Below are 12,276 nucleotides of genomic sequence, written 5' to 3' on the forward strand. Positions count from 1 at the left end.
TATCCGTAGATTCTTCCTTTGTTCTGTGATCGAGTATAAAACCATTAAACTTTGCAATTTTCTTTGTGGCTCTTTGTTTTAATAGCAATGGCTATGTACTTTGGTTCATTGATCAGGCTCTTTGAATGTAAAGAGATTACAAGGTTCCAGAGATCAGCGCTAAAGATAAAATTTTCATATTTAGTCAACTGGTAGTTTAGTTTTCAAGATCTTTCATATTCATTTCCGAGAGGAATCAAGTATAGCATTATTAAAGAAAGATTTATTATCTCCTGATATATCAAGTTGCCCTGGATGTTGGTGACGGACATGATTAATTGACACGTATTCTATGTTCGCCTTCTTTAGTAAGTGCAAATTTGATTCCTTGTTCGTCACATGCGACCTTGAAAGGTGCGAATGCCTGTTTGACCGACTCCGGAATTTCATAATGCATCCAATGCGGTATCTTGGTATCTGGAGTCTGCTCCATATAGACTGGCTGGACTTCGATCCTCTTAAGATTTGGGAATCGTTTCTTTCGCTGCGCTAGCATGCTTCGGAGATTTTCTATTGCGACATTGAAATCCTCCTCGTAATATCCGGCAAGCTGAAGATATTCCAAGCTGGACGGAAGAACATCTGGAAGAGAAACCGATGGCCGATCACTCAAACCAAATTGCAGAAGCGTGCGTAATGGCATCCGAAGTTCATGTAGCTGATGGAAATCGGCTAAGGATCCAAAACCACTGTAGTCTATGCCATCATCATTATCGCCATTGCCGTCGATCTCGCCATTATTATTTAGTCGGATCTCTTGAAGATTTTGTTTCTGGATACATAGCGCTTTGTAAAATTTCAGAGGACGAAAGTCATAATACTCAGCACCCCAGACGGCCTGGTTCTGATGTTGATAATTAAAGACTTTCAGGTTGGCACATGCCTTGACGTAGTGAGCCATGCCGTGAATCCCATTACATTGATCAAAATCAAGTTCCGAGACCCCTGAGGTTCCTAACTCAGGGTTTGAGTAGTAAAATTCATCTGGGTCCTCTTCTTCATGTAACGAGTTGACGGAGAAAGCTTGCATTTCTGGGAAATAGAGCAGCGGCAAAAGATTGTTGGCAGAGAAGGAAGCTTTGAGGTCTTCGTCTTTGATGATCACGCTCTTTAGACTTTGAAATATAGGTTTCGAATCAAATGGCTTTTCCCGAGCGCCTGCCCGGGCTAGTAAAGGGAGGAAATGATACTTCCAGCCATGATCAACCTCTAACCACTCGACGCCTTCGAGTAACGGCGCAAGTACTGCTAGCCACGCATCTGAGTGTCCTTTAAGTAGGTCCTGCTCCCAAATCGAGCAGTACTCTATGGAGGGACTTGCTTGCTGCAAAAAATCCTTGAATATTGCCACATTGTGGTCGAAATAACCTGGTTCATAGGATTGATAGGAGGGCCAACCAATGGATAAATCTCGAATAGCAGGGCCAATTTTTGGATTACTTTGTATGGAGCAAAGAAGACCATAGATTTGATTACCGTCAAGCGAGATGCACTCATAGGCTTTAGGGAAAATTAAATCATACCAATGACGGCACACCAGCAGAAGACGAAGTAGATCTTGTATGGTGTCGATTTGATCAACTATGAGAAGAATTATATCATCCACAAGCATGGCTACGCTGGTTGGGTGATCTAGATTGCTAAGATAAAAAAGAAGAACCTTTGAGGGTCAGGGGAAGCTCCGAAGTCGAAGACTCTTCGCTACTAGCGTCTGAATCGGCCCCACTTCTTTATCTAAGGACAATGAAGTATTTCCGTACACCGATAGCCTCTATGATATGAATATGAATATATGATCAAGCTTTGTTGGTTTACGATATGATATATCTATTCCAAGGTGGGTTGCATTCACCAAGGCAAATCCTAAAACATAGGAAGAAAGTAGCAACAAGACTTTTCGACGTAAATAGAGTCACAAAACTTAGTACGTGCGAGAAAATTATCGATTTCATATTACACCTTGAAATATAATGCAGAAAGGGGTGTCAGTCCAAAGTGGAGAATTGTACTTCACTAGGTAACAACGGAGCTTTTGATAGGACCAAAAGGTCTACTTTAAACCACACAAGAAGTAGATTCAGATAGGATAAATGTGAGGAAATCCACCAATACAATATCGTAAATTGAAGGTCTCTTGTTACGTAAGTCTAATGGTCATACTTGTGTACATCACGTTGAATAAGAAAAGGAAATTTGATTCAATGATTGTATATAAATGAATGGTCAACTCGGAAGGCCTAGACTGCCTATTCATACGCCACATCAACCTGTCGACTGACAATAATGTCATCTCGGCCAGGCCGTTTGAAATTGTCAAGAATTTCCTTCTGGCTATCTGCATCGCTCACGCTGTCGCGTCTATTTCCTTTCGTGGTGATAATTTGGTTGGTAACTGCGAGCTCGTAGGTTTGTGAGAAACCAGCCCCTCCAGTACGGTGCGAACTCATGTACCCAGGTGATTGGTCCTTCTTATAATCAGAAGCCTTGCGATCAAGGAGGATTCGTAGTAGTGGGCGGAGGGTTGCCACGTTTCCAACTATCATACCGACGGCATTCTCTGCAAATCCCCAGATTACTACATCGGCGATACCATAAAGGTAATCATTTGACTGAGTCAGGGCAACAGTGTACTTCAGTCGGACACATGCTGACAAGGATGCACTGCAGGGAACAAATATTAGCTCGAGCCAAGAAAACAAGAAAAGGCGAGATAAGTTGGGCATTACGCACAAGATACCGAGACCCATCAAACCAATGATAGAAATTTTAGTGTTGCGGTTGATTTGTACATTCCAAAGCAGAGGAACCGGCCTATATTCCCGATATTAGATAAACACAATATGGATGGGTCTGGGATCCATACATGAAAGCTGTCACCCAATCAGTAAGGATATTGACAGCAGTACAAGCGTAGTACACATTAGCAAGGATATAACCTGGCTTGCAGTGGCCTCCATTGTCGAGAGCTTCTTGGCTCCAGGCAGCTCTGTAATGAGGTAAGTATCTAACTCAAGGAGAGGTTCAAAGTGAGAACCTACTGTATGGGGATGCAGTTTGTCAAAATAAAGATGAAAGCGATAATGTTCATAACAACAAACATAGCAATGATGATATATTGCATAAGGAGATAGATTTTGTGTCCCTTGGCTACTCGAATCAACATCATACTGATACTGAGTTTGACGAAAATGATAGTCGCGCAGTAGCCGACTTCGAATATCAAAAAATACTTGCCATTCGATCAGTATTTATCAACAAGGTTATATAATGGTTTCGCTTACCTTATTTCCCAGTGTAGTGTATTTTTCATTACCGGGGAGCATAAGTGTCGTGCTATGAATGCCAATTCCATTGAAAGCGCCTCCAATAACACCTACAGTAAGCACGATAAATGGTACCTTTTTGATGGCATATAAGTATGTATTCCGAACCTTAAATCATTTGGGGGAGCTCACCAGTGCCACCGTCATGATCCAGTCGTCCAATGCCCATGATCTGCGGGATATTCTACAGTAAACCCGCAAGCCATAGGTTAGTAAGGCTGCTATGGTCAAGAAGATCGTACTGCCTGCTAAGGCCGGGGCATGATCTGTGCAGATAGCCATTATTGGGTGAATGTTTTAGGAAAAGGTCGGCCTGGTTTCCGTGAAGGAATGGAATGTCTCAAAGATTTCAAAAGAGGGGAAGATTTAATCAATATATGGAGCTGTAATAAATGATAAAAGATGATTTACCTCCAAGCTACTGTAAAACTCTAATTCCGCTATACGGGATCTAGATTTTTATCGTTAGAGCTAAATAGGGGTCCAACACTAGCTGAACCTTGGTTCAAATCAGATTTGGAGCATTTGAAGGTACGCTTGAAGAATTTACATTTAGAGTCTAGGCTATCTTGGAACCCAAATGGGTTTTGGCAGACATCCTAGTCAAAGCTCAAAGTTTAAATAAACAATTCTCGATATACTTTGGCAATTGATTATTTGACTACTAAGTAGTGCTTTGGTTTAGCTTATCTCATGAAGATTGAGCTACTTCGCCACGATGAAACAATAAGGGATTACTCTGGAATCTCCCCAGCTCCACCCTAGCCCTAGGTGAACTAAATGTCAGTGCCTCAGATTCATAATTTCTAGATTACGCCCGCCGTCAATTTTTAGTGTGCTAAGTAGTACCTCGATATGACTGGTTCGGACATCAAAATCGGGCCGACCCACGTCGGAAGGATCATTATGCAGTACGTGAAGTTGGAGAGTTTTATTTGTACTCCGTACATCCGTGGTATTCCGTAGTGTTTAATTTCCCGGCCTCCTATTCCGTATTGAGGTCGGAAATAACTTCCTCCTTACACTTGCCACTATTGGTTTTGCCACTTGGCAAAAAATATAAAAAAAACATGCCAAGCGGAACCAGAAGTCGGAAATCAAAAATCTCAAAAATATGATCTCAAGAGGCAAAATTCTAAGCGAGAAATAGTCTGAATATAGATGGATGGAGACGTGTGCAAGCCCGGTGCCCACCATCTACCCTTCCAACCTTGGAAGGTTCGCAGAATAGCCCACAGACGGACAAAGTAAGAAAACAAACAACCAGTACTGTCAAAGAACCTTGGAAACAATGCATGATTATCTAAAAGACAAACTATAACTTCAAAGTGAACTGACTCAGCTGAGTGAGCTCCACATTGGTCTCTCTCATCCCGCCTTGGAAGATTGTCAGAGACCTGGTAAGTACTACCTAGTACCTAGGTATGAAACCCTTTTTAAGCCTTGATGTATGCCTAGGTGTACCACTCATTTCATGGCCGTACTAGTCTTCAGGGCTCTTTTCTTGGATATTCCAAAAAGCTTCAAAGCCCGAGAGATTGAAGGTGTTTGAAAATGGTCAGTATCCCGAGGTATCCACAAGTGTCCCTAAATTTTGAGTTTCCTCGGCCCTATGGTAACAGCAAGCACTGACCTATTTGGCATTGGGAATAAGGTTCTGGACTATTGGCTGAAGATCTATGGCAGCTAAAGACGCCATGTCGGAAGAGCGGATATGACTGAAGTCAAAAAGAGGTAGAGGTAGAGGAAGCGGAAGAAGGCCTCGGCATAAAATAGCGAGAGTTGAGATAAAATTGGCCTCAGAAAATTGGCAGATACGCATTCGCCCAATCAATCTTCGAAGCGTAGTTTCATACTAGAATTTACCGAAGTATTGCCACAGGAAACCTTGAAATTAAATAACTGCAGGGGCTTCAAATTTTCTCGACAGATTTAAATATCAAGGAACGACAGTCCATGGAGGCTAAATTTGATGATAAAGCTCTGATATCTTCACCTTTGGAGGTTTCAGTTCGTTAATTGATATACTACATAGTAAAATATACGAAGAGACTTTTCACACCCGAGGAGATGGTGTCCATGAGTGGGCGGGTGTCTCCCGCCCCCGCCTAAAATAGGGCTACTACATATGAAAAGAGAAAAATAAGCTCTGATCCATTCCTTACTATTTACTAGATCTAGAATCTGATAGGTGGGATCATCACAAAGTTTCGATCTAATTGAAAAAGAGAGTTAATGGAGTGTGTTTCCCATTTCTGACAACAGGAGTTGATTGCGCCCTTATTGAGAGGGGCTGGGCACGTTCGCCAATTTCTTAGGGCCAATCATATAGGTATGTTATCCAGGTAGGAAGCAGACATGGAGTACAAGTAGGTCAACTCTCAGGTTCTAAGACTACAGAGGTAGTTTTGCGCTAATATTATTCATGGACTGTACCTTAGTATAGAAAGATCAAAGGGTCCTTACACTTACCGTTATTTCAACATTTTTCACTCATAATTCCCATGTAGATCACCACAATTTATTTGAATCGATCAGCCTTACATAGAACACTTTTAAGAGAATTTAGAACCTTGGAATACGAGGATTAGTGATTGTAGGACGGGAAATTTAATAGCAAATTGAAATGAACCTACTTATAACCTCCTTATTCAGTTTCCAATATTAATTGGAATTTTGTAGACTACTAATCGTTTCACCCCCTCTTCAGTTTGAGGTCCGAAATACCCTCATTCGTCAATAGTCAGTCCATTGTACTTGAATGGGATAATTCTGGAGTAGCTAAACCATAGTCAAATTTCGCTTAAATAAGTCTGAAGCAAAAAGTGTAATTTCACGAGGAAGAGCTCGAATGTAGGTATATTACTTTCTCTTTGAAGTCAAATGAGTAGAATATTGATTTTATGATTTGGAAATTTCCAAGGCTATTTACCTGTAATGAGTGTCAGTATTCATCATGTGTATCACTAATTAGGTATGCTACTGGCATGACTCATGTTGCTACCAAGGATGTGATCTTGGGAAAAGATTGCTTGCATAGACATAAACACTTTTTAATTTTTGTGACTTCTGAGGTCTAAGGTTGCATCGCAAGTACTTGTGGCCCCGAGTATCTATGCAGGTTGCCTATGTAAGTAGATGCCTATCCAGCTACAACATAACGTAGCTAAGCTTCACGTGTTACGGGATTAATGCAGGAATTTCTACACTGTAAAGATCCGATTGATAAACAAGAAGAATTAACTAAGGAAGGGAAAGGGGTCCTGGGGACCAGATGCTCTTATGGCTCGTCCGGCTCCGCACAGATGCCAGGAGCGCAGTCTCTCCTGAGACTGGGCATTTCATTGGGTATCGACCCGCTACATCACGACTTTAGAGCATTTTGAAATCACAGTAGCATACCATGGAGGGTCGTAGACTCCTAGCGGACCAGTGGTACACCTAGTACTGCCCAGGTGGGTAACTGGGCATCACTGTACGGCCTCGGGGAATCCGACGGGGATAAAAACTAGGCATCTTTGAATATCTCTACAAAATGGCTCAATATTCTAAACCTATGACCCAGTTTGTTATTCTAAGGTTTTCGCTAGCAGAATTGGCCTGCAAGTCTGTAATATCATACGACTCCGGGCTGGAAATTGAATCTAGGCACTACATACGACATATGGTGTAGATGTTAGCGAATATTGAAGCCATTAATATGAATCGGAGCTAACAGGCTAAACATAACAAACAGGCTAAACAGGCTAAACAGCTCAAACATTGCTATGACCTCATATGCCCGCATACGTAAAACTCGTCGATGCAAACAGAATCAAACATGAAACGTGACCTAACCGACGTCAGACTGTGAGATCTTCTAGATATACTATATACTATTGGTTAATGGTCGATCTAGACCTGCGGGGTTCATGGATGCAAACATATTGTTACTCAAGAGTCAAGACTAAAACCGGTCTATGGCCAATACCTTGAACACGAGTTAATCCACCTTTCCATTTTGCTTTGTCTAGTCAATTAATAATCATGGACACAAAATCTTCAGCCTTGAACCCTCCAAGGTTACTTACTTGTGCTTCCTTTCCTTCTCGATAGTCGTCAGGTTCGAACATCCACGCCTCAACGAAGCTCCGTCGATCCGTCGATCTCCGCTACATAAATACTGTGATCCCTTCAGACCAAGCTCATTTCTCTTTTCCTCTATTATTCCATTTCTGCATACTATCACAATATACTCCTAGCAACAAAATGTCTCCAACGGCTTTGAGAAATGTCGGCGCTGTTGATATTGTCAACATACATCAAGATGACCTAGACTTCTCTCTTGTCAACGAGATTTACCACAGCATCGACCCATCTGACGGAAAACAACGCTCATTTCCCACCCTTCTCCTCTATGATGCCAATGGTCTCAAATTGTTTGAAAGGATAACCTATCTGGACGAATATTATCTAACAAACGCTGAGATTGAAGTCTTAACAACGCACGCAAAGAAAATCGTGGAATGGTTACCAGAGAATGCCCAATTGGTGGAGCTTGGTAGCGGGTATGTCATCTTTCAATTACAAATATCTTTGTTCTTAGCTCTAACATCTTTTGAGAAACTTGCGCAAGATTGAAATTCTACTCAGGGAATGTGAAAGAACCGAGAAACGCGTAGATTACTACGCCCTGGACCTGTCCTTGGTCGAGCTACAGCGAACCTTTTCGGAAATCTCACCAGAAAGCTTCTCATACGTCGAATTCCACGGTCTTCATGGCACCTACGACGATGCCCTGACTTGGTTGGAGAAGCCGGAAAACCGCAAAAGACCTACAGTTGTTCTGACAATGGGGTCTTCTATGGGCAATTTCACTCGGTCTGGAGCTGCAGAATTCCTTGGCAGATTTTCCAAGGTTTTGAATCCAACAGACTACCTCTTGGTTGGCTTAGACGCTTGTAAGGATCCTGAGAAGGTTCACAAGGCTTACAATGACTCTCAACACGTCACTCGACGGTTTTATGAGAACGGGCTGCAGCATGCTAATGCTGTTCTTGGCTTTGAGGCTTTCAAGTCCGATGAATGGGACATTGTAACTGGATACAACATCCAGGACGGCCTGCATCAAGCAGCCTATTCACCGAAGGTTGACGTGAAAATAAACGACATAATTATTCCAAGAGGCGAAAAACTGGTTTTTGAGGGAGCAGTGAAATACGGTCGTGAGGATCGGGATGAATTATTCCGCAACGCAGAACTGATCCTCCAGGTTGAATTTGGGAACTCAGATGATAACTATCGTATGATTTGAATAACCAAGGACCGAATTATATACTAACAAAGATTTAGATATTCATCTACTGTCACCTGCAGCTCTTGAAATATCAACAAACCCTTCACACTATGCGTCTCACTCAGTTCCAAGTCTGAAGGATTTCCAGGTACTTTGGACTGCATGGGATCTTGTGACAAAATCCATGATCTCTCATGAAGAACTTCTTTCGAAGCCGATCAAACTTCGCAACGAATTGATCTTCTATTTGGGCCACATTCCTACGTTTCTCGGTTTGTCTACAGATGTTTGGGAAGACCAATCCAGTTCTAACGTTGATATTCAGATATTCATATCACTCGGGCAGTGCGGGGACACCCGACTGATCCCAAGAATTACCGACAAATATTTGAGCGTGGCATTGATCCCGATGTTGAAAATCCTGAAGTATGCCATGCTCATAGTGATATTCCCAAGAAATGGCCTCATTTCAGGGAAATTATCAACTATCAAGAGCGAGTGCGTAGCAGAGTTCGGTCACTTCTTAGTGACAAAAATCTATTAAATGATCGGATTTTGGGCGAGGCGCTCTTTATCGGCTATGAGCATGAGGCTATGCACCTAGAGACATTCCTCTACGCGCTTCTTCAGAGTAATAAGGTCTTACCTCCTGTTGGTGTCAAGTCTCCAGACTTTGCGAACATGGCGGAGGAAGCGAAGACAAATAATAAACCAAATCAATGGTTCTGTATTCCGAAACAAACATTTTCTATCGGGTTGAATGACTCTAATCAACGAGTCATACCCAAGGATTCCTTTGGGTGGGACAATGAAAAGCCGCAGCGAGAGATCACAGTTCATTCATTTGAAGCTCAAGCTCGGCCAATCACGAATGGAGAATACGCCAAATACTTGCAGGCTAATAATATTCATATACTGCCAACCTCTTGGGTCGACATCTCTTCGGATCAGAGTTATCCGATCGCCACAGGAGGGATTGATGAAGGCTATAAAGACAAATTTGCTGTGCGGACTGTCTTTGGATCCGTTGCTCTTGCATTCGCGCAGGATTGGCCGTTAATGGCCTCCTACGACGAATTGGCAAGCTATGCAAAGTGGGTAGGATGCCGCATTCCCTCATTTGAAGAGGTCCGGAGTATATATCTATATGCCGATCAGCTTCGAAATGAGTCATCTCAAAGGTATGTTGGTAGATCTATTGGAAGATTGGATTCAACTAATCCGAGTTCTAGCGATGGAATTCATGGGGCTCCGAATGAAGTGAAGACAGGTCCTGTATTCCGCGATATCCAAGGATGCAACGTCGGCTTTAAACACTGGCATCCTACTCCAGTCACGCCTAATGGTGACAAGTTGGCTGGTCAAGGTGATTTCGGCGGCGTTTGGGAATGGACTAGCACTCCATTGATGCCGCATGAAGGTTTTGAGGCCATGGAGGTCTATCCAGGTTATACATGTATGCGACGTTGCTCAGAGTGACTGTGCCATTATACTTTGATCCATACTAACTATCATCTGCAGCAGACTTTTTCGACGGAAAGCATAACATCATCCAGGGTGGGTCATGGGCAACGCTCCCCCGAATCGCCGGACGGACAACATTGTAAGGATAAACCCTTTTTGGAAGAGTTCAATTGATCATTACTAACTTCAATAAGTGTCAATTGGTATCAACACAACTACTTGTATGCCTGGGCAGGAGCACGCCTTGTACGGGACTTGAATGAATAGTTATTCATATCGAAACAATAGTTTTAGATCGACAAAATGGAATGGGCCAACTTGACTCTCCCCTCTTGCTTCACACGTCCTTACTTATCAGATAGAAGTACACAGTAGTATAGTATTCCTGTCCAGGAACTAGGCATTTAAACCCGGCTAGTCTAGGGCTACCTGGCAGTCGTACCGGACCGCAGGATCGGAAATCTTTGTGAGGCGTTTGTCAACATTGCTTCTGACGCAAGGGGCACCGAATTAAAAAAAAAAGAAAAAAAAAAGATACAACGAATCATTCAAACGGACACGACTAACAAAGTTAGTAATTTACGTCTTCGATTCAAAGCATCCATCTATCTTGATAGTGTTGATGTTCTTCGCAGACGAGACGTTATTTATACCTACTTAGCTTGATAACAATTCACCAATTGTTCTTATCACCTCGAGATGATCTTATTTGATATAAGCTAGCTTATCAGATAATTACGATGAAATATCTCAAAGCAAGGACGTGATCAAATTTTATCCAATTTATTGGAGTATGAAAAATGCCACCAAGCCGTCCTGTCATCCTCAACACGCGAAGGTGAAGATACAGTACATAGCTGACCATTTGCCAATCAAAATCACCCCTGTCAGCGGTAGATTTGCGATTGATCGACGCGGTCCAGGGCGATGAGCAATGCAAGATCTAGGGTGAGATTGCTATTGCGTTCCAGAGGAGCCTCTCGGCCCTTGATTTCTGGGCGATTCCAAGATTACCAGGAGTCTGGTACGACTGGAAATATCGTGGTACTCTATCGTTTCAAGCGTAGGAAGCCGTTTCATCGTCGTTACAAAAGTAGACGAAGTTCCTAGCCTGTAAGTACTTTGTACCAATACCAACATTTACTTTTTCCTTCTTTACCCGCAAACGGCGCATTATCATCATTGCCACTATTGAAATGTTATGCAGCCAAAAACGGTCCAAACGAGGAAATTTTGACGTTCCCTTGTTTCGAAAAGACTTGTCAGGAATGAAGTATGAAGTTCATAGGACACGAGGGTATCATACCTGTCTCCCTTTTGCCTACTTTGGGCCATGTCGCTCCACTCTTCCCACTGATTGTCGAGTGCCTCTTATGCACGGGTTTCTCGACGCATTTTCCTTCCCTGCAGCCTGCAGGTCATAGGGACCTTGTTGTGTATTCATGTAATGCCAACGCATAGTCGCATAATTCCGAATACTCAAAACTGGGCCCAGTATAGGAATTAGACAGATGCGCTGACAGGCTCAACATATGTATACTGCACTGCAAATTGAGGATAATGACTCTGCAGATTCAGGGGCCTGGAGCCCGCCCTAGAGCAGAACTTCTCGATCGAGTCCGCTATGTGCCGTAGTGCCGCGAGGGAGCACCGGCTGTTTGGTTGGAATGTGTCACAGACTGGAACAAAGGGATTCCACAGGTGAAATCTGCCGAGCCTGTCACTTGGATGGTACTAGTTTCCATGCCACAGGATCGGTTGTCGCCCAGCTCAACCTGCATAGGACAGTGGGTGTGGGTCTTCAGTATGGATGTGCATACTGCATACATCTGGACCTTGGATCGACGGGGCGGTTTTTTTTTTTTTTTTTTTTTATCTTTCTCTATATGTACCCCAGGCCCAATTTTTGTGGACCGCTCTTCATTTTCGACCAACGCACCAATGGCATAAAGTGTTTGCGACATTTGTTTCCTTTGCATTTCGGCAGATACCATCGCCAGTCTTTCATTTCGCCTATCGTCCCTCGTTGTTTAGCATTTCAGGTTTCAGCCACATACATTGCCTATTGCCTTCATTACCATATACGACTCGGGCGTTGATAGAGATCGTATAACAAAGCCACCAACACTATCTTCATAAAACCGCAGGATTCCCTGCATCAAGCTCATCAGCCAA

The 12,276-nt window shown here is 42.9% G+C and overlaps 4 protein-coding genes across 4 annotated transcripts; 1 reads left to right on the plus strand and 3 right to left on the minus strand.

The window, feature by feature from the left end:
* Positions 1 to 313: 313 nt before the first annotated feature.
* On the minus strand, positions 314 to 1,651 carry N7495_005404 (F-box protein; the record flags this gene model as incomplete). The annotated part of the gene is made up of 1 exon (XM_057208055.1): positions 314 to 1,651. One exon carries the CDS (start codon positions 1,649 to 1,651, stop codon positions 314 to 316), a length of 1,338 nt encoding a protein of 445 aa, XP_057061829.1.
* Positions 1,652 to 2,285: 634 nt separating this feature from the next.
* N7495_005405 (uncharacterized protein) lies at positions 2,286 to 3,644 on the minus strand (the record flags this gene model as incomplete). The annotated part of the gene is made up of 6 exons (XM_057208056.1): positions 2,286 to 2,700; positions 2,770 to 2,850; positions 2,903 to 3,025; positions 3,078 to 3,268; positions 3,321 to 3,437; positions 3,495 to 3,644. 6 exons carry the CDS (start codon positions 3,642 to 3,644, stop codon positions 2,286 to 2,288), a joined length of 1,077 nt encoding a protein of 358 aa, XP_057061830.1.
* A 3,966-nt stretch (positions 3,645 to 7,610) lies between these two features.
* On the plus strand, positions 7,611 to 10,368 carry N7495_005406 (DUF323 domain protein; the record flags this gene model as incomplete). Its single annotated transcript, XM_057208057.1, has 7 exons — positions 7,611 to 7,909; positions 7,965 to 8,644; positions 8,694 to 8,909; positions 8,963 to 9,818; positions 9,870 to 10,093; positions 10,159 to 10,240; positions 10,296 to 10,368. 7 exons carry the CDS (start codon positions 7,611 to 7,613, stop codon positions 10,366 to 10,368), a joined length of 2,430 nt encoding a protein of 809 aa, XP_057061831.1.
* Positions 10,369 to 11,723: 1,355 nt separating this feature from the next.
* Positions 11,724 to 12,080, minus strand: N7495_005407 (uncharacterized protein; the record flags this gene model as incomplete). Its single annotated transcript, XM_057208058.1, has 2 exons — positions 11,724 to 11,900; positions 11,994 to 12,080. 2 exons carry the CDS (start codon positions 12,078 to 12,080, stop codon positions 11,724 to 11,726), a joined length of 264 nt encoding a protein of 87 aa, XP_057061832.1.
* Between the last annotated feature and the right edge of the window lie 196 nt (positions 12,081 to 12,276).

Source organism: Penicillium taxi (genome assembly GCF_028828555.1).
Source record: "Penicillium taxi strain IBT 34144 chromosome Unknown utg000004l_segment0_segment0, whole genome shotgun sequence".
Lineage (NCBI taxonomy): Eukaryota > Fungi > Ascomycota > Eurotiomycetes > Eurotiales > Aspergillaceae > Penicillium > Penicillium taxi.